This window comes from Rhinatrema bivittatum, chromosome 3 (assembly GCF_901001135.1).
Source record: "Rhinatrema bivittatum chromosome 3, aRhiBiv1.1, whole genome shotgun sequence".
NCBI lineage: Eukaryota > Metazoa > Chordata > Amphibia > Gymnophiona > Rhinatrematidae > Rhinatrema > Rhinatrema bivittatum.
Genome location: NC_042617.1, coordinates 109,734,236 through 109,756,116, shown reverse-complemented (window position 1 = coordinate 109,756,116; position 21,881 = coordinate 109,734,236). Strand labels below are relative to the sequence as shown.

Sequence of the window (21,881 nt, the reverse complement as noted above, 5' to 3'; positions counted from 1 at the left end):
TATGAGCTGTTGCTTATTAGAAAAATAAAGACAGTCACTGCTATATGGATGGTGAGATTGGTTAGCCTTTGGGTTTTTCATCCCTTATGATAGCAGCTTTTATTAACAGATGAGCTGACATGGAAACATTTTGGCTTTATACACCAATGTTGCCTCTCTGAAACAGAGCATATTGAAACATGAACCATGTCAGAGATGGTGATGAATGTGTGTTATGATATCAGTCTGCTGTTCGACAGCTGCATCATGATTCTGTGCACTTTGGAACTGGGTGCTACAGCTTGGCTTCTAACAAGAGTGACAAGGAAAATAACACATTTTGCACATTTGGAAGATTTTGTCACAGATGAAGTAGGATGAATGTTTGGCTACATATGAACACTGAATATATGTAAATGGACCAATGATTATAATATACTATATGAGCAAATGTATTTGTACTTATGTAAAAGTTTCTTGACTCCTTTACCAATAGAAATATCCCTAAGATTTTTTTCCCTCCCTGGGATTGGTTAAGCTCCTCTATATAAAGTGGATGGATGTAGGTTTCTTTTTGGAGCAGGAATGTTTTTTGAATGGACTGCCAAATTTATTCTCCTAAGGGGAAGGGCTTTGCCTTTCTGTCTAGTTACCTTCATAGATGTAGAAGAAGGACTGACCAGTTGAGGAGAGAAAAAGAGAGGATTTTTGTCTTTAAAGACAGTTGATTGTTTCATAACCTACTCCCAGCTCATGAGACCTACCTGAGGGGATTGGGAACTGCATCCAGTTAACAGTGGGGACTGTGGTTGTCCAGAGGATGAGAACTGTTTTTTTGGGGACTATTTTTGTTTTACCTGGATAGAAGGGAGATTTTTCTACCACAAGCTAACTCCCTACTTTGGAAAGGTTTTTCCTACTTTCCCATTACTGGGAAGGAACAATGAATCAGAGACTGAAGATGAAAGAAGGGTTTGTGGCACTTGGGGATTTCATTCTTCTTTGTATCCTTATAATTTTTGCTATTTTGGTCTGGATTATATTTTTTAAGTTACAGTAAATTTATTATTTGAACACCAATCCCAATGTCCTGTTTGCCTCTGTTCAAGACAACATGAGAGTGAGTACATCAACAACAGAGACTGAGAAGTGAGAGACTATGCACATAAGAACATAAGAACATGCCATACTGGGTCAGACCAAGGGTCCATCAAGCCCAGCATCCTGTTTCCAACAGTGGCCAATCCAGGCCATAAGAACCTGGCAAGTACCCAAAATCTAAGTCTATTCCATGCTACTGTTACTAGAGACCCAGAAGCCTTTCCTCCTCTCTGCTGGTGCAGCAGTGGAGTGGGTGGGCTACGGTGTGCCATGGCACACCCACTTTGGGCTCAGGTGCACCCAATCAGCATTGCCCAGTGGCTCAAGAAAAGAGGCCCTGCCACAGGGCTGCAGCAGAAACGCCAGGCGTGAAAATCCAGGGGAGCGGTGGCCGAGAGGAGGAAGAGGCCTGGGAGGCTGCCAGTGAACCCCCATCCCACCGAAAGCCGAGAAGTGGAGCAGGCCTGAAGGTCAGCCAGTGGTCCCATCCCACCAGCGACCGAGAAGAAGAGGAGGCCTGGCAGCCAAGCAGTGGAGCAGGCCCTTGAGGCCACCAGTGGGCCCATCCCACTGGCAGCTGAGAAGAGGAATAGGACCAGGAGGCTGGAGGTTGAGGAAAAAAAAAATGTGTCCCCGGAATGCGCCCATTCTTCTGCTCCTTCACATATGCCGACCCTGCGTCATTTAAAACACGTGCAGGCAGTAAGTGCTCTATGCTGATCTCATATATCACGAGATCAGCATAGAGGACATGCTAGCTTGTGGGTTTTGAGTATCATGGGCAGGCACATGAAGAGCAGCAGCAGCAGCAGAACAGGCTCCCCATTTTACTCCCAATGGGTAGTCTACCTCTGTTTTGTGTTTCTCTCTGTGTGTGTATGTGAATGGTAGCCTACTTGGGAGTGGGGGGGGGGGGGGGCTGTGTGAACGGGAGCCTGCCTTCGTGTGTGTTTGTGTGTGTGTGTGAATGGTAGCAAGCCTGGGTAAGTAAGGGTGTGTATGGCAGATGCATGATAAGGGGGGATCGAGGAGGGCAGTCCGCTCCGGGTGACGATAAGGAGGGGGGTGCCAGCGACCAATCAACCACTGTGAATGGCGCCTGTCGGCGCAGCCACAGAAGGAAAAATCACAGCATGTGTTGAGTCAGATGCCTGCGACGCGTCTCAGCTGTTCTGTGCTGGCAGTTCCTGGCCCCAATTGGGTTCCTCGCTGGCTTGTGTTTTTCCGAGGCTGCAGCTGCTGTGCCGACTCAGAGATGTTGCTCTCAGTCTCAACACCCTAGCCACTCGTCAGCTCTGACTCACTCTGGTCCATGGACCATTGTTCTCCCCCTCCCCCTTTTCTCTCTGACTGGGCTGGAGACTTAAGAAAAATAGTTGCTGTCTTCTCTTAAAGGTATGTACCTGCTTAATTGTACTGTTGGCTGCTGGTTCACATTATCTGCCTCCCTCCCACTGATCCCTGTAAAATGTGTATGTGTGAATCATAGATAAGGTTGTAAGGGTTGTTTTAGTATAAGAGGTTTACTATATTGTAATGGTAATCCTGTTTGTTCATGGCTTTCTGAAAGCCAAGCTCACACTACAAAAAGTATAAATTCTAAAGGAGCTCCAAGTGTCTTTTTTGCAGAGTTTTCTGGTTGGCACCAGAGGAGTGCATGTAAATATAATATGCATATTGTAAGTGATATTTTTGCCTCAGAAGACTGTACTCTTGAATGTTCCTTTTCATGTAAAATTTGTTATAAATGCATAATTTTATTGTATGTGTTTGTAAAAGATGTGAGTGTAGGTGTGTATGAGGGTGTGTGGGTATGTGGGTGTTAGTGTATGAGGGTATGGGTGTCTGTTTGAATGAGGGTGTGGGTGTGTGTGTTTGAGGGTGTATGTGTGTGTGTGTGTGTGTGTATATGAGATCGTGTGTGTGTATATATGAGATCGTGTGTGTGTATGAGGGGTGTGTGTGTGTATGAGATTGTGTGTGTATGAGGGGTGTGTGTGTGTGTGTGTATGAGATCATGTGTGTGTATATATGAGATCGTGTGTGTATGAGGGGTTTGTGTGTGAGAGTGTCTGTGTATCAGGATGTGTGTCTGTGTGTGTGGGTGTGTGAGTATAAGGGTGGATATATATAGATAGATATATATATATATATATATATATATATATATATATATATATATATATATATATATGAGTGTGTGTGAGTATGAGGGTGTATGTGTGTGTGTGGGTGTGTCTGTGTGTATGATGGTATATGTGTGTATGAGAATGTGTGTGTGTGAGTGTCTATATATCAGGATGTGTGTGTGTGTGTCTTTGTGTGTGAATGAGGGTGTGGGTGTGTGAGTATGAGGGGGTATATATATATATATATATATGTGTGTGTGTGTGTGTAAGAGGGTGTATGTATGTGTGTGTATGTGTATGAGGATGTGTCTGTGTGTATGATGGTGTATGTGTGTATGAGAGTGTGTGTGTGGATGAGGGTGTGTGGATGTGGGTGTGTGTGCGGGTATGTGTGTGTGGGTGTGTATATGAGGGTATATGTGTGTGGGTGTATGAGGGTGTGTGTGAGTATGTGTATGTGTGAGGGTGTATGAGAGTGTATGTGTGTGTGTGTCTGTATGAGGGTGTGTGTAGGGGGGTGTATAAGTGTGTGTGTGTGTGTGTGTGTGTGTGTGTGTAGAAGAGTGTGCGGGTGTCTGTGTATATATATATGAGAGGGTGCCTATGGGTGCCGATATGTGAGAGGGTGCCTATGTGCAGGGGTAGGGGTGGGATTCAAACCGAGGAAGCATGGCATTTGTGAATGTGGGTGAGACAGGAATTGTGAGTTAGAGATACAGAGGAAGCATGTGTGTATGGTAATATATGTATGAGAGAGAGACGGAGGAAACTGTGTGTTTGTCTCTTTCTCTTACACACACATATACACACACACACACACACACACACTCAAGCTTCCTCTATCTCTCACCAAGCATTTATGTGTGTGAGAGACAGAGGGAGCATATTTTGTTTGTGTCTGTGTGTGTGTGTGTACCCCCAGTTCACAACAATCTCAGGGTATGGAGAGTGGGGGATTTTTAAATTACTTATTAGTTTTAATTACTCGGTGTTATTTGATGTTTGCTGTTTTGAAATATTTTATCGATGGTTAGAGAATTTTTTTAAATGTGTAAAGGAGCATCTAATTATTGAATATTATTCTGTTCATCAGCTGTTTTGAAATGTATGGATTTACTATTTGGATTGATTTATATTTCTTGATTGTATTGTTTTGAGAAGTACTGATGAATATTTACATTGACTCATCTCTTTTTCCAGTGTGCATGATGTGTACAAAGTATCCATTGACCATGACATCTGAAAATTGTCCCTGTGTATGACTACATTTGATCAGTATCCTCAGGAGAAAGCTCTAAAGTGAAAGACTAGAAAAAATGTGTCCTTGTACAAAACATTGTGGTGAGAGTATGAACTAAATATTTAAGTGCATCCTGTCCTTTTTCTTGTGTGTTTGTGGGTGGGTGATTAGCAGATTTCTTCTCCTGCCCTGGCTAGTAATGTAACTACCACACATATCTGCTGTCTCAGAAGAATATTATAATAGTGCATATCAGAATCCACCAGGGCACTTACTGAGCTCGTTTTTAGCCTTCTGAAACCTATTTTCACCACACGGACCACATTACAGGTTCTTGGACCCTGATTCCTGATATAGTGTACAGTGTTGATAAAAGTCTTATATATTGGAGCGGGTGCTGTGCGTCCCGGCTGCGTTGGTGCCGCGACCGGGCCTGCTCACCTCGCGCTTCCCTCTACCAGCACCAGCTCCTCTTCCCTTGCTGCAGCTGCCAGCTCCCGACATCCCTGACGCTCACCTCGGGCCTCTCCGGCTTCCTCCATGCCGCAGGCCTCTCAGCGGAGCTCACGTAGGGGCTCCGCGTCTTCGACCTCCTCGGCCCCGCCCCTAGGTACTCGCATGGCCGACGCAAGAACATTTAAAGGGTCCAGGGTGGGAAGCTCATCTCGGACGCTGCTCGATGACGTCACATAAGGGTCCTACTTAAGGCAAGGCTCTGTCCCCAGAACCTTGCCTTGGCAATCGGGTTGACACCTTCAGTGTAGCTAGTTTGCTGTTCCATGTTCCTTTGTTCTCCTGCTTCCTTGATCCAGTCTTGTTCCAGTGTTCCTGCATTCCTGCATTCCTGTGTTCCTGTCTTGTTCCAGTGTTCCTGCGTTCCTGTCTTGTTCCAGTGCTCTTGTGTTCCTGTGTTCCTGTCTTGTTCCAGTGCTCCTGCGTTCCTGTGTTCCCGTGGTCCTCTCTGTGTTCCAGCGTCTCTCCTGATTCCTGCTCCACGTTCCTCCTCTTGTCATACCTTCTCGGACTGATTCACGGTACTGACCTCTGCTTGCCTGACTATGTTTGACCGCTGCCTGGAACTGACCACTGCCTGCCTGACCATGCTTGACCGCTGCCTGGAACTGACCACTGCCTGCCTACTGACCACATTTGACTGCTGCCTGGAACTGACCTTTGCTCATCTTGACTATATACAGACTGATCTTGGAACTGACCCTTGCTTTGACTGACCACTCTTGGATGGATACCCTGGCTTTGACCCTTGCACTACACTCGGAAACTCTGTTCACTCCCGTGACCACCAGACCATCCTGCTCGGATGCTGCCCGCGGCCTACATCAGGCTGGACCAGTAGGCGCTGCCTATCTCGCCCAAAGGACTTTTACTTCATGTTTCCCTCCTGAGGTCTCCGGTGATCCTGGTCCTGGTCTAGTCCATCCTTTCTTCACCAGCCACGCACCTTTGCTCGTGGTGGGCACACCTCTCCGCTATCTCTCCAGGAGACCCTCGGAGGCCCACATAAGTCCAGGCGGTCCAGGTACCCAAGGGCTCAACCTGCAGAAACCCCGGATTGCTATTGGCGAAGCTTCAGCTAGCCTCTGTCTCCTCGTGTGTTCCGCTTCCTGGTGGCAGGTGCTCTCTGCGTCCGACCAGAGGGCCGTACCAATCCTGCACCAGGCCAAGGGTCCACCTCCAGCGCAACAGTGGGGATTAAATTCAATATGAGATACTTTCATAACTCCCATATAAAATACTTTATTATTCCATTGTACATCTAAAAGTGTATTTTTCTCTATATTTTTTTAGATACGTATCTCTATTTAGCCATTGTTTCTTATGAAGTATGGCCACAAAAGTGCTTTTTTGTTAATTTAAGATGATGTGAAATGTGAGCAAGCATTTTAAGCTTCTTGTTCTTAGTTTCTGTTGATGTCTTAGACACAGAGCATGAAGAGCACGTCCTCTGCCCAAATCCAGATTCTGTTGACATCAGGAAAGCGACAGCCAAAAGAAAAAAGAAATACAAGGCATAAAAAAATATAGAAAGTAGCAACAAATAGCAGAAAAACAAGAGATATATTTTGGAGATATTTCAAATCCCTATTTTGTCATCCCTTATAACATCCATTGAAGATAATCAATTGCTACTGGGCCATAAAAAAAAAATGCTGGTTGATGTTCACTGGTGACACTTTCATTTCAGTAATAACAAGAATTATTATTTTATCTAGACAGCTTATATTTATGGTGCCTATGACTGTTTGTTTTCCTCGGTGTTATTATTCAGCAAGTCTGTGATACATTTGTTGAATGAAAAGCGCTAAAGGTAATGAAGTAATTAATTCACATTTACACATGTCATTCCTGCCAAAAATGTAGGCAGTATTCTAGGGATGTGCTTTCATTTGAAACAAAGTAAGGCATTTCAATAAAATGTCTTGTTTTGTTTCATTTCAAAATGAAAGAAAACACAAAATTTCTTTCATTATTTAGTTTAATTAAAAAAAAAAAAAAGAGAATAGGAGTCAGCTCAGGGGTTGCCCTTCTCCTAGCACAAAAAAAAACACAATTGTAAAAAATTAAACAAAGCCTTGCTGGGCCTCTTCCCCATCCTCCCCTACTCACCTGGACTCTCCCCTCTTCCCGAGCTTACCCAGAGTTGTAAGCATCTTCATGGGACAGGAGTGAGCCTCATGTGCTCCTGCCCCACCTGTGCTCTATTTAAAATAGCGCCAGGGAGACTTAAGGCCAGCATGACTTTGTTGTATGAATGCGCCAATGCCAAAATTATCCCCACAGACAATTCCAGTTTCAGAATTACCATCATCTCATCATCATCATCATCATCACAATCACAACAACTAATCTGTCCTTCCTATCAAGAAAAAACAAGGACGTTATCAAAACTAGAAGAAAGAAGGGAAAAAAGGGATATGATAGAAACATTTTAATATTTTACAGGCTTCAGCAGAGTACAGGAAAGTGAAATTATCCATAGAAGAATGTAAAAATAAGGATCACCAAACAAATTGCAGGGGATACTTTCTAATGGTTCAACTTTTTTTTTTTTTTTATCACCCATGGACTTAAATGCAAGCGTACTTAGTATATGATTTATATACGTTACAGTCAATAAGTTCCCCCTTTATTAGCTTCATCACATAACCATTTAACCAACAATAAAAAACAGCAAAGTAACAAAAGAAAATGGAACAAAGAAAGAGAACCGCTGAGTTGTTGCAGTCAAGTAAAAAATACAAGTTAGGTTGCTCAAATCTGACAATTCATTATCGCTTCATCAGTTTTTGATATTTTTCTGGCAAGGTATTTATATAGGGAGTCCACATCTGACAAAAAAACAGCATAGTCCTTAGAAGATTTCATGATGGCTGAGCAATATTCCATACAAATTAACAGGTGAATTTTCAAAGGCTTAAGCATGAAAAAAAGGGCATATGTGCATGTATGTGACCTATTCGGCATAATAAATATTTTAAAAAGAGGCCACAAAAAAGGGGCATGTTGGGTATGGCTTGCACATACACATATACAGGTGAATTTTCAAAGGTGTTACGCGTGTGAATATAACACATAACATACTATTGTAGCAATTTTCAAAAAACATTAACATTTGTAAAATGTACATACACAGGTAAATCCTATGAACAATTCAATGGCATAGCAATTTTCATAAGCGCACTTACATGAGTAAAGTGCATTATATGTGTAAAACCTAGTTTTACATGTGTTAATGCTTTTGAAATCAGGCCCGTAATGCACTATTTTCAAAGCAATACACACATGAATGTCTTCAAACTTATGTGAGTACCTTAACTACTGCTCATTTACACATACAAAGTTAAACTTGCCTTATAAATTTTGATTTGGTCTTTAGGGGACTGGCTTTTTTGGGTAAGTGGACAGAAGAGCAGGCTAGGGGGTGTGAGGGAGTATATCTGGAACAGACTGGGACTTACAGAGGGCAAACTGAGACAGACTGGGTCATAGATAGGCTCACTGGGACAGACTGGGGGTAACTGGGACATTCAAGGGGGGTGAGAGTGAGTGTACCAGGGATAGACTTGGCCATACTGGGTGGTAATTGGGACATACAGGTTTATACTGGGGATTATTAGAAAATATGAGTGGGTAACTGGGACATATAGGGCTATACAGGGGTGGGAGTGTGTATTACTGTGACCTACTGGGGGTGGGAGTTAGTGATGGATATTAGGGATGTGAATCGTTTTTCAACGATTAAAATTATCGTCCGATAATGTTTATATCGTCTTAAATCGTTATAGAACACGATACAATAGAAATTCTAACGATTTATCGTTAAAAATCGTTAAATCGTGTTAGTGCGCACTAACTCGAGTTAGTGCGCACTAACTCCCCGTTAGTGCGCACTAACTCGATTTAGTGCGCACTAACTGAAAATGATACAAATAAACACTTTCCAGGTCACTGAAGGTCAGTTAGGAATGAATATGTGTTCCTATTGGCTGGCTGCCCTCTTATCTATTGATGTTACCAACGTTACCACTGAGGTGATGGTTGGGGGGATGGGAAATGGAACTGGAAACTAACGAACACCAACAGAAAATGAAACAAAGTGTTCACACTTCCCAGGTCAGTAAAGGTCACTTAGGAATGAATATGTATGTATGTATTCCTATTGGCTGGCTGTGCTCTTATCTATTGATGTTACCAATATGGTTGGGGGGATGTGAAATGGAAACAGTTGGAAGCTTGACAAAAAAAGTAATGTAATGATCAGCACTCACGTGACTAGAACTTGTTTGTTTATTATTTTTGTTAGCAGGCACCTGAAATGCTAGTGCATGTTGAATTTGCCATTCACTGTGCATTTTAGAAAGGTGGTCCTGGCTGGAACTGTACACAGTTCAAATATATGTAATTGATTGTTGGTAAGTGTATTTTTTAAGTAGCCACACTGGCACCAGTATGTTTACTTTTCCTCCTACTTAACTCACTAGCTCAGCTTTGTAAGAAGGGCTTCTCTGCTTGTGTGTTGTTTTTGTTTGGTGTGAGGAGAGCAGAAACATCAGATCTTTATTCAATCTACTACAGTCATCTCTTACAGTGCCCTATCCCTATTAATACCAGGAGTGTTGTGATCTTCCTGCACACAGTGCCCTAACCCTAATACCAGTCTGAGACAGCTCCCTCCCTGCATTACTAGTGAGAGGCTGGCTTCACAGACAGGGGGGAGCTGCCTGACCCTCACTCCTGACTTCCCCCATGTCCCAGCTAGTGAATGGTGTGTGGGTGAGGGGGGGGGGGAGGATGGTGAAGTCTGAGACAGCTCCCTCCCTGCATTACTAGTGAGAGGCTGGCTTCACAGACAGGGGGGAGCTGCCTGACCCTCACTCCTGACTTCCCCCATGTCCCAGCTAGTGAATGGTGTGTGGGTGAGGGGGGGGGAGGATGGTGAAGTCTGAGACAGCTCCCTCCCTGCATTACTAGTGAGAGGCTGGCTTCACAGACAGGGGGGAGCTGCCTGACCCTCACTCCTGACTTCCCCCATGTCCCAGCTAGTGAATGGTGTGTGGGTGAGGGGGGGGGGAGGATGGTGAAGTCTGAGACAGCTCCCTCCCTGCATTACTAGTGAGAGGCTGGCTTCACAGACAGGGGGGAGCTGCCTGACCCTCACTCCTGACTTCCCCCATGTCCCAGCTAGTGAATGGTGTGTGGGTGAGGGGGGGGGGTGGATGGTGAAGTCTGAGACAGCTCCCTCCCTGCATTACTAGTGAGAGGCTGGCTTCACAGACAGGGTGGAGCTGCCTGACCCTCACTCCTGACTTCCCCCATGTCCCAGCTAGTGAATGGTGTGTGGGTGAGGGGGGGGGGGGAGGATGGTGAAGTCTGAGACAGCTCCCTCCCTGCATTACTAGTGAGAGGCTGGCTTCACAGACAGGGGGGAGCTGCCTGACCCTCACTCCTGACTTCCCCCATGTCCCAGCTAGTGAATGGTTGTGTGGGTGGGGGGGGGGGGGAGGATGGTGAAGTCTGAGACAGCTCCCTCCCTGCATTACTAGTGAGAGGCTGGCTTCGCAGACAGGGGGGAGCTGCCTGACCCTCACTCCTGACTTCCCCCATGTCCCAGCTAGTGAATGGTGTGTGGGTGAGGGGGGGGGGGTGGATGGTGAAGTCTGAGACAGCTCCCTCCCTGCATTACTAGTGAGAGGCTGGCTTCACAGACAGGGGGGAGCTGCCTGACCCTCACTCCTGACTTCCCCCATGTCCCAGCTAGTGAATGGTGTGTGGGTGAGGGGGGGGGGGGGGTGGATGGTGAAGTCTGAGACAGCTCCCTCCCTGCATTACTAGTGAGAGGCTGGCTTCACAGACAGGGGGGAGCTGCCTGACCCTCACTCCTGACTTCCCCCATGTCCCAGCTAGTGAATGGTGTGTGGGTAAGGGGGGGGGGGGGGGGGGATGGTGAAGTCTGAGACAGCCCCCTCCCTGCATTACTAGTGAGAGGCTGGCTTCACAGACAGGGGGGAGCTGCCTGACCCTCACTCCTCCGGGGTATTGTGATCTTCCTGCACACAGTGCCCTATCCCTGATACCAGGGGTGTTGTGATCTTCCTGCATGCAGTGCCCTATCCCTATTAATACCAGGAGTGTTGTGATCTTCCTGCATGCAGTGCCCTATCCCTATTAATACCAGGAGTGTTGTGATCTTCCTGCATGCAGTGCCCTATCCCTGATATCGGGATGTGTGCAAGAAGATCACAACACCCCCGGTATCAGGAATAGGGCACTGTGTGCAGGAAGATCACAACACCCCTGGTATTAGGGATAGGGCACTGTGTGCAGGAAGATCACAACACTCCTGGTATTAATAGGGATAGGGCACTGTGTGCAGGAAGATCACAATACCCCTGGTATCAGGGTTAGGGCACAAGTTCTAGTCACATTGACTGATCACATTACTTGTTTTGTCAAGCTACCAACTGTTTCCATTTCCCTTCCCCCATATACTGTCAGTAGGAAACTTGGTAACATGAATAAATAAGAGGGCAGCCAATAGGAATACATATTCATTCCTAAACTGACCTTAACTGACCTGAAAAGTGTCAAATTGTATCATTTTCAGTTAGTGCGCACTAACTCTCCGTTAGTGCGCACTAATTCCCGTTAGTGCGCACTAACTCGAGTTAGTGCGCACTAATCGGAAAAAACGATTTTTAACGATTTTTTAACTAAAAAATCGTGCCTAAGACGATTTTCTTGCCCTGCCACACGATTTCTATCGTTAAGACGATATGGAAAACGATTCACATCCCTAATGGATATTCCCTTTTCAATATGATTCTAATGGCCTTATGGATACTCATTTCACAACAGCTGAGGAAGAAGAGAGGAGAAAGAGGAAGAAGAGGAAGTACCTCTTACAGAGATAATATACAGGACTAGGGCACAACTTTGGATTTGTCAGAAGAGAAAGTCCTATGCTGGCTCAGGTTCAACAAGGAAACCACACTGTATCTATGCCAGCAACTAGAGCAGGACCTGCAGCCTATGGGCGATGCCTTGCTAGTACATGCCAAGTAGGGATGTGCATTTGTTTGCGATGAAACAGGAAATATAGATGATATTTCCTATTTCATCGTGGTTCAGGGGGGTCCCCGAAACAATAGGAAAATGCACAAAAGTTTGTGTGGTTTTCTTATCGTTTTTTCGGGGGGGGGGGAGAAAGGGCACATAAAAAAAACCCCAAACCCACCCCAACCCTTCAGATTTAATTAATTACAATCCCCCCCTCCCGACCTCCCCCCCCCCCCACAACATGCCTAAAGTCCCCGGTGGTCCAGTGGGGGTCCCGGGAGTGATATCCCCCTCTCGGGCCATCGTCTGCCACTAATCAAAATGGCGCCAATGGCCCTTTGCCCTTACCATGTGACAGGGGCTATCGGTGCCATTGAAAGCCATGAGTGCTTATGAAAATTGCACTCATGTGCCAAAGCCCCTGTCACATGGTAGGAGCAATAGATGGCCCACTCCATTTTTTAAGATGGCGCCAGCTGTCCATTGCTCCTACCATGTGACAGAGGCCAGCCCATGGCACCGATAGCTCCTGTCACATGGTAAGGGCAAAGGGCCATCAGCACCATTTTGATTACTGGCAGCTGACAGCCTGAGAATGGGAGATCGCTACCGGGACCCCAGCTGGACCACCAGGGACTTTAGGCAAGTTTTTGGGGAGTGGGGGATTGTAATTAATTAAATCTGAAGGGTTGGGGTGTTTTTCTTTTTTTTAGGCTCGGGGCAGGCGAAATAAAATCGGCCCGAACCACAGGAAACAAAGTTTCCCGTGGTGGGCCGATAATGAAGGCCATACCAAAAGGTTCAGCCTAATCACATCCCTAATGTCAAGGTCACTACCACCTGGGAATATTTGGCCACTTGCACCTTCCAAAAATCCCAAGGGTCCAGTCTGCCATCACCATATGTACTGAGAAGTCTTTTCTTTAGCAGTGTTGTTCCAGAAAACACACTACTAGGTAGATATCCTTCCCTTGGAGCAGACATCAATAACAACAAATTATGACTGTTTTCTATCAAATAGAAGGCTTCCCCTCTGTCTTGGGGGCTACTGATTGAACTTATGTCGCTATAAGAGCAGAAAAGGGAGACATTGCCATTTATTACAACAGCAAGGGCTTCCACTCCCTCAATATGCAGGTGATCTGTGATGCTAAGGGCATCATCCTGGATGTGCCCAAGTTTTGGCATTTACTCACAATGTCTATATCCTCTCGCAGTCGGGAATTAATGACTGCTTCCAGGAAGACCACTTCACAGAGGGCTGACTTATAGGTAGGAATGTACTTATTAATACTAGCACACACTAACTAACCTCTTCTTATTGTCTCCTTCATATCTAGGTGTACTGTCAACTTTAGCTCAGGAGAACTACTCTAACCCTGTCTTGAACTACCCTGCTGCCCAACATAAAAGTACTGTGCTCTTCTCTGCCTTCTCACCTACAGGTGATAGAGGATATTCACTCAAAACCTGGCTCATGAGCCTCTAGCTAACCCACAGACTTTGCAGATATTCACTACAACAGGCCCCACCTGCAGACCAGGGTAGTCAAAAGAGAACCTTTTGCCTTCTCAAAATGTTTCTGCTCTCTGGACAGATCTGGGGAATGTCTTCTCTACAATCCTGCTAAGGTATGTGAGATCTTTTTATACTGCTCTATGATTCATAAGCTAGTGGCAAATACCAACACAGAGAAGCCTCTAAAAACCCCAATCAAATAAAAAAAAAAATGTCTACCAAAAGAAAATGAAAGAAAAAATGCTGAAATTTAGTTATTATTTGAGTTTCATGTTAGTGCACACTAACTTGGATTTAGTATGCACTATGTCCAGTTAATGCACACTAACAGAACTTAGTGCACTAACCATGAAATTAGGGAAAAATTGAAAAAACCCAACAAACCTTTTTAAAAACTAAATGAAGCAAAACAAATGACATGAGATGAAAATGACATGAAAGAAAATATATTTCACACCCCTAATACTTGTAAAAAAAAGCCAAATGTACTTAGCTTTAAGGTGAAATGTATATATTTCATCTAGCAGAGAGCTCTTCTATCACTGATTATCAAACTAAAACAAAGAGGCCTATCAATTATCAACCAAATTTCACTAATCACCTCACTATTGTGTCCTTCCTAAATACAGTATCCGAAAAGGTAGAAGTATAATAAAATGTATATCCACCGCCTCTTGCTATGCAATGGGCCCCAAGCTGTATCAGCAAGAAACACCTTCAGTTATCACTCATCTGCTGGTTCAATAGGAAACATCTCACAAAATCTCAACCCTAATTTTTATTTATATATATTATTTATTTAAATTAAATCTTCTTAACCAACCCCCAATTAAGAAAAAACTCCTTATTACTTACATGTAAATTCCATTCATCAAATTCTATTGTTTGTGAGTATTCCTCAGGATTGCTGTATTTCAAACACCTGACATTAGCTCATATTTTGACAGACACAGCTGCCCGCATCAGCGGTTACCAATCTGATATCACTGTGGAACTCTGTCTCAAACTTTTTGTCTTCCAAGGAAGATGCAGGCGATGTATCTGCCAAAACATGAGCTCATGTCAGGTGTTTGAAATACAGTGATCATGTGGAATACTCACAAACAATAGGATTTGATGACTGGAATTTTAAAGTAAGTAATAAGTTTTTTCTTAATTGGGGCTTGGTTAAGAAGATTTTCTGTACTTCTTTTACATGCACTCAGCTATTAATGCCTGCTCCAGGCAGGAGTTAATATCTGAGAGCTAAATGTGTGTTTGAGACGCACACTTTTTTTTCTGAATGCGGAGTTATGAGCGCAATTGCATTCACTCCACGTTGGACGTGCGTTAAATATGCGCTAATCCCCCTATTGCATTAGGGGGTGGATTAGTGCCTATTTAACCCACATCTGAGTGCGGGTTATATAGTGTGCTCGGCTTAGCGCACTGTATTTCATCGGCCTCTGAGAGAGCTCAATCACCAAACAACCTTCTCAGATAGAACCCAAGAAGAAAGTGCACTGTGGTACACTTGCTCAAGGTAGAAAAACACCAGGATCAGCATCACAGAGAGGCGATTGGCTGAATTAAAAAAATGCTTCACTCTAATATGTTGGCATCCTGGTCTCCTTGTCAACCTGTCTGACCCACTCTATGACAGGGCTGTGAGGTCACGTATGGCTCACAGGAAAGGGCTGGTTGCTATGGATACTCCCACATGACCTTCTCCTATTGCAAAAGGCTGCTAAGAAAGCACTGTGAACCAAACGAATGAAACTAATATGATATGTTTCATTCGTGGGGGATCGTCATTCGTTTCACGGTCCCATGAATGAAATGAATAGGGACCTTTTCATTGCAGATGTGACATTCATTGTAAACGAATGCACATCCCTACTGCTTCTTTTTCTTTTGAGTACCTTTCACTACATCAGGAAAATGGTAACTTTTACTTATTCAAATTGCTCTTTTGTTTGAAAAATAATTTCAATATCCAGTCCTGATCTGGCTTCAAAATAGAGTGAAATCCAGACCCTCAGATGAAAGATGAGGAAGTTCAAGCTTATCCTTAGGGTTGTGCTCTTTTTTGGGAGGAGATAAATAAAAACCCTAAAGAGTAGAGGTATAGCTTTGGAGTAATTTTCAAAATTTCCAGCAAATATTATTTGAACATTTCATTAGCAGAATTATTTTCAGATTTAGCAAAATTTATCAAGTAAAAATGTTTGTATTTAAGAGTATTCTCAAAAATTTCCAATTTATTATGAAGAACATGTTATCCTTTATCAAAAATGGTACATCTTGCTGGCCTTTCCTAATATTAGTTTCAACAATATCCAGTTTCTTATTGCAGTCGAACAACACAGCTTCTTGAACAGAGCAAACTGCCCAGACAAAGATTAGCCCAAATCATCAAAAGTGAGCTATATAGTTTCTAAAAAGAACACCTTTCAAATCTTCCACTGATCAGATTCTCCTAGCACTGAACTGACTGCAGGGGGATGAATCTGCAACTGATGTCCCACTTCAGCAACTCTACCTGAGATGTAAGTACCTACTCAAGTCTACTGGATTCTGCAGCTGCCGCTCCAATAAGCATTCCATCCAGGCCTGCAGAAATGATGATATCATCACAAAGCAACCAATCCAATGTCTCTTGGCCCTCAATAGAGTAGCAGGATTTGTTACGGCTGTTACAGTCCATCTTCCTTGTTCACTCTATGTTCTGGGCTTCCCTTTATAACCCTGCCTGGCAGTTCCCTCGGTGCTTCGGCATTGAGCTCGCCTGGGCTCCCTACTCTAGCCTTCCTTGCTTTGCTGTGCGTGTGGTCTTTGGACCCTGCTTTGCCTTGCCTTGCACTGTGTGAGGCCTTCGGGCCTTCTACCCTGCTTTGCTTTGCCTTGCGCTTTGTGTGGCCTTCGGGCCTTCTACCCTGCTTTGCCTTGCCTTGCACTGTGTGTGGCCTTCGGGCCTTCTACCCTGCTTTGCTTTGCCTTGCGCCGTGTGTGGCCTCCGGGCCTTCTACCCTGCTTTGCCTTGTCTTGCGCTGTGTGTGGCCTTTGGGCTCTCTGCCTTGCCGTGTGTGTGTGTGTGGCCTTCGGGCCCTCTGCCCTTCTGTGAGTGTGTGGCCTTCGGGCTCCCAGCCCTGCCGTATGTGTGTGGCCTTCGGGCCCTCTGCCCTCCTGTGAGTGTGTGGCCTTCGGGCTTCCAGCCCTGCCGTATGTGTGTGTGACCTTCGGGCCCTCTGCCCTGCCGTGTGTGTGTGGCCATTTGGGCCCTCTGCCCTGCTGTGTGAGTGAGGCCTTCGGGTCCGCTGTCCTACTGTGTGCGTGTGTGGCCTTCGGGCTCTCTGCCCTGCCGAGTGTGTGGCCTTCGGGCTCTCTGCCTTACTACTAGGTACCTTGACCCAGCCTGGACTCTGACACTGTTGCCTGCCACCTGCCCTGACCCAGCCTGGACTCTGACACTGTTGCCTGCCGTCTGCCCTAACCCAGCCTGGAATTTGACACTGCTTCCAGCCTTACTCTGCTCCACTGTCACCATCATCAGAGACTTTCCAGCCATCCCTATCTCTCTGTACCTGGAGTCACTCCAGAAGGTGGTGTTCACAACACCAGAACACAGCCCGAGCATAACAGGATTCCCTGGTGTCCTAATCTTCAGGCAGAAGGAAACTTTCATCACCAGGGAAATCCAAGTGACCCTGATTGGATACTGACAGAAACAGATGCTGGATTTGCTAGTCCATTGGTCTGTCCCAGCATGGCACCTTTTATATTCTTAAGCCATATCCATATGTCATTTCATTTCAAAGCTGCTTCACTTTCAATTCTCAAAGCTGTGTTGTTTTCTTAACTTTTATAGCTGCCATGCAAGGAGAGAGGGGGAAGGAGCCAGGCCCAATTATTAAGCAAGAACATCTCTAAACATGGGCACACAGGGCTCCATCACAGATCCAGTCCTTCTCCTTCCTCCCTTAAACCCATGCAACAGAGAATATCTGTTTTGCTCCTAGATAAAGCCTTTCCTCTCCCAAGCAGCCTGCAGAGGAGGGTGTGAGGCTGAAGCAGACAGAGTAGAGCAAAAGCAAAACTACAGCTGGAATAGAGACAGAGATAGAGGTAGTCTGCTCCTTAAACCAATACTTCCCCTCCTGTTTTCCCTGCCCTCTCTCACCTCCTGTCCTGTGCAGAGGTTAGGACAGACAAAGCTGAGCCAGAGCTGGAGCAGAGACAGAAGTAGTCTGCTGCTTAATCCAGCCCCTCCGCTCCTGTTTTCCCTGGACCCTCCTCTCCTTCCTGTACAGAGGGGAAGGTGTGAGGCTAGAGTAGATCACTATTACTATTATTTCTGTAGTATTCCTAGATCTACCCAGTGCTATACAAATACAGATAAGAGACAGTCCCTGCTATATAGAGCTTACATTTGAGTCAAGAAAAACAGAAGAACTCTGCTTTATCTGCTCCAGTCTCATGTCCTCCTCTCCTCTTCTCTAATAAGACAGAGCTGTCTGTAATCCAGTCCTTCCCTTCCTGCTGTTTTCCCCCTCCCTTGCCTTCTTGTCCTGTGCATAGAACAGGAAGGGAAGGGGTGAGGCTGGAATAGACTACAATTACTACTAATCATTTCTATAACATAATTTGGTGTATGCAGAACTGTACAAATACAGATAACAGATAGTCCCTGCTCTGAATAGCTTTCAGAAAACATATGGTAGTTTCGGCCTACTCTGTCTGCTTTTCTTTGCACAGAACAGAGCTAGTTAATTCTTTAATCCAACACCTCTCTTCTTGATGTTTCTCCTCTACACAGTGCATGCACACTCCTCCCATTCTGTCCTGGCCAAAGAACAGGAAGGGAGTGGGTAAGAAGGAATAGACAGAGCAGAGAAGAGCTACTTTGCTTTCTAATCCAGTCCCACTCTTCCTGTTGTTTTCTCTTGACCCCCTCATCTTCTGTCCTTTGCAGAGGACAGGAGATGAAGGGAAGGGTGGTGGTGGAATATCAGAGAATGACACAAAAGAGCTACTCTGCTCCCTAATCCAGCCCCTCCATTCCTATCATTTCCCCACTGCCCTGCCAGTCTAAAAATGTTAGAGGAAAAAATAGCACGCTCATCGCTTTCCCCCATTAGTTTCAAAGGAAAGAATAGACACAAATGCCACAAAGGACATAAACTGTAATGAAAGAACATAAGGTCATAAACCCCAAATAACATAAAGACATAATCCCACAAAATGAGTTTCTTTTCGTACACATCTCTAGTGGTTAAATTAATTTTCCAGAGATGAGTTTTTAATATAGATTAGAATCTGAATATCTGTCTTTTACCAGGTTTCTTAAATATCTTTTTGTCAGAAGTTTTTCTAAGCTTCAGATTTGAATGAACAGAGATTAAAGTGATTATAGCCTGCAATTCCTGAAGCAAAGTCAATTTATTGTAGTGCTAGAGATTTTAGTTTGGGGAACTTGTGGATGAATGAACACATTGTATTATGAACCTAGCTGAATACCACATGAAGCAATAAAGGTCAGTTAAGAGTTCATGTTCTTTGAATATCTTTATGCATAATACTCTGAAATATAGACAGAACCACAAGAGCCAGATTGTTTTGAATTAAGGTTTAGTGGTGACTTTGTGAATCACAGCAAAATGAATTAAATTGAGACTGAAGTTCTTTAGTTAAGAAAAAAAAATGTTATGAACATTATGCTGCAGCAACATATGTATTTGACCTATCACTCTTCCAAAACCTGCTCATATCAATAGACAGCAATACAATAAATAACAATTAGATTAACATATTCAACATCAACGTAAACCAGCATGATTAAATGAACTCCTGTCCTTGCCACCCACATAAAATTATAATACATCAACAAAGAGATAAATCTAAAGAAAAGAAATACCTTTATGAAGCTAGAAACATTACAAATGCATATATTAATACTCTAAAAATCACGCTTCATACAAATCCTAAGCATAAAAATAGCAATAAGCATCATAAAACCCAAAGTAAACGACATCTTTAAGAATAATACGGAATTAAAGTCATAAAATAAACACCTCCTGGAATAAATATGTCATGTGTAAATCTCATATACTTTATTTCTCTAGGTATAATCCAAAGGTAAGGAGCTAATATCAAAACTGTCTTCTGAGTCCATACCAATTTAGCTTCAGGTACCATTGGGGTATGTAAAAATGCCATATAGGCAGGAGCCTGGGCAATATTTTTTTGGAAAATTGGTGCAAAGTAGGGATATCAGACATAACATTTTCAATTTGGTTTGTTTTTTTTCTTTTCAGTTTATTTCCCAAACCCAAAATAAATCATTAAAAAAAACTGATCCCTCCCAAAACACAACCCCCTATCCAGAGTGAATAACTCCAACTCCCTTCACAACCACCCTCCCCCTCAACAAGACATCCACAGAGTATGGGTCTACCTAGCTAGGCCTCCGAGGGCCCTTCTGACTCCCCATCTGAACCATGCAAAATTTATACCAGGGCCTGGGTCTACTGTGTTGGACCTCATTTTGATTTCTGAACATTCGACCATGAAGAAGGAAGGCTGAGACTTAATTTAGAATTTCTAAAACTGAAACTAATGATATAATTAATTTATAATGAATGTGAAGACTGGAATTCTTGACAGCCCTTCATGAAAAGGATTTGCTTTGAAGTCGTGTTTACCATCTTGATCTCTCCCTCCTGATGAAGCCAGCCATCAGCGAAACAGAGGCCTTTGTCAAGGAATGAGTAGGACTAAGTTCTTTGAAAAATATCTGAGGGATGAATAGGACTCAGTTCTTTCAAAAGTCTGAGGAATAAAAAGAATTGAGTTCTTTGAAAAAGATCTTATTGTGTTTGTGAGATATATGAGAAATCAATAGGACTTAGGTTCTTGAAAGACATTTGTCCTTCACTGTTGTGGCATTTCTATCAATTGTTACCACTGTGGATATGAAGTTACAACTTTTATATCACAATTATTGAAATGTTATTAGAAGTTCATTTTTTAATGTGTCACAGATTCTTTCATTGAATATTGATATATTAATGTCTAAAGAATGAAAAATTGTAATTTTATTTGTTGATGAGACATACAAAGAAAGTCATATTGTGTTACTTTATCATTATTGGAATAAAAATGTTATTTTAATATTGTTATATTTTCCAGTATATACGTAGATTGACATTAGTGTTCATTTGTTGCTTTTGATATATCTACATATATAACCATACCCATATATATCGTAAAGAAAAATGACAGATCAAACCATAAAATAATCTGTTCATGTGTGTATATCTATCTACCTATCTTTCTTCCTATATATATATGCATAAAACACACCAAGAATAAGGCTTATATATTACTATGGAAGAATTATTTGATCATGTTTTACACTGTATAAATCGGTCACTATGGAAACAATCATTGCATAATGGAATAAAATATCATAGAGGCTTACCTTTGGATCGTTTCCCAAATGTTGCTTATTCTGTATACTTCGCCTTTTCCTGGCCTTGGCAGTGCCAGTATGATAAAAATGGTATAAGCCATCAGCAAAAGGAAGCTAGAATGAATTAAATACAGAAAAACATCAATATTAGAACTTTAGTAGTCTTTTTAATAAAATAGGGTCTACTCTGATGGTTACAGACTATGCATCCTTTTATGTATATGTTAGCAAGAATATCTCATCAACTTATAGTTTGCATGGCATCCAAACTAGCTTCATATATTACTGTGATATCCTTTTTTCCCTATATTATACTACCACTAAATTAAAATTTTTCAAGACCTGATTTGTCAAGACCTTTCTATAATAACAAGATGAGGCAAACATTGCATGATAATCCTTTGTTCTTGTAAATTTCCTCTAGTAAATTGAATGTATCCATAAAATGCATGAAATTACAACTTTAGTTCACAAATGAAAGCGTTATTACTGTAATTTCTTCTCATGGTCCTATCAGTGATTGCTAAACCATTCACGCCAGACAATGACTTGGGTTAAAACAAAGGATGCAGTTTTATTGAACAACCAAAGTAACCCAAGTCACCCAAACCTATTTTCCGAAGAGGCCAAGGACCCCCATCTCAGTAAGGTGGTTTCCCCAAGCCCTGAGTTAGGCCTCGCATACTGGTGAGAGGAGCACCTCCCAAACTCAGATCCCTGGCCTATGCAGCAATGCCCAGATGTTTCATCGGGCATTGCTGCCTGAACCACAACCGACGCCATCAGCCAGTGTTCAGGTTTCCAAGCAATGATGGTTCTCCTATCCTAGAGGGACTCTCATCACCTTACAATCAGCTCTCCCTCCTCCCAATTACAAAAGCAGCTCAAG

General features: G+C 43.4%; 1 protein-coding gene and 1 long non-coding RNA gene across 3 annotated transcripts in view; one reads left to right on the top strand and one right to left on the bottom strand.

Annotated features, from left to right (window-relative positions):
* PCSK2 (proprotein convertase subtilisin/kexin type 2) overlaps positions 1-21,881 on the bottom strand; it is a 449,073-nt gene that overhangs the window by 336,518 nt on the left and 90,674 nt on the right. The window contains exon 2 of the mRNA XM_029593578.1: positions 21,002-21,106. Coding sequence (XP_029449438.1) covers positions 21,002-21,106 — 105 coding nt within the window. The remainder of the gene's footprint in view (positions 1-21,001; positions 21,107-21,881) is intronic.
* Positions 2,305-16,347, top strand: LOC115086998. Of its 2 annotated transcripts, none has more exons than XR_003855389.1 (4): positions 2,305-2,475; positions 4,410-4,550; positions 13,470-13,655; positions 15,878-16,347. It is a non-coding gene; the product is annotated as an uncharacterized LOC115086998 (long non-coding RNA). The 2 variants fall into 2 exon arrangements; XR_003855388.1 differs by having other exon boundaries at positions 13,365-13,655.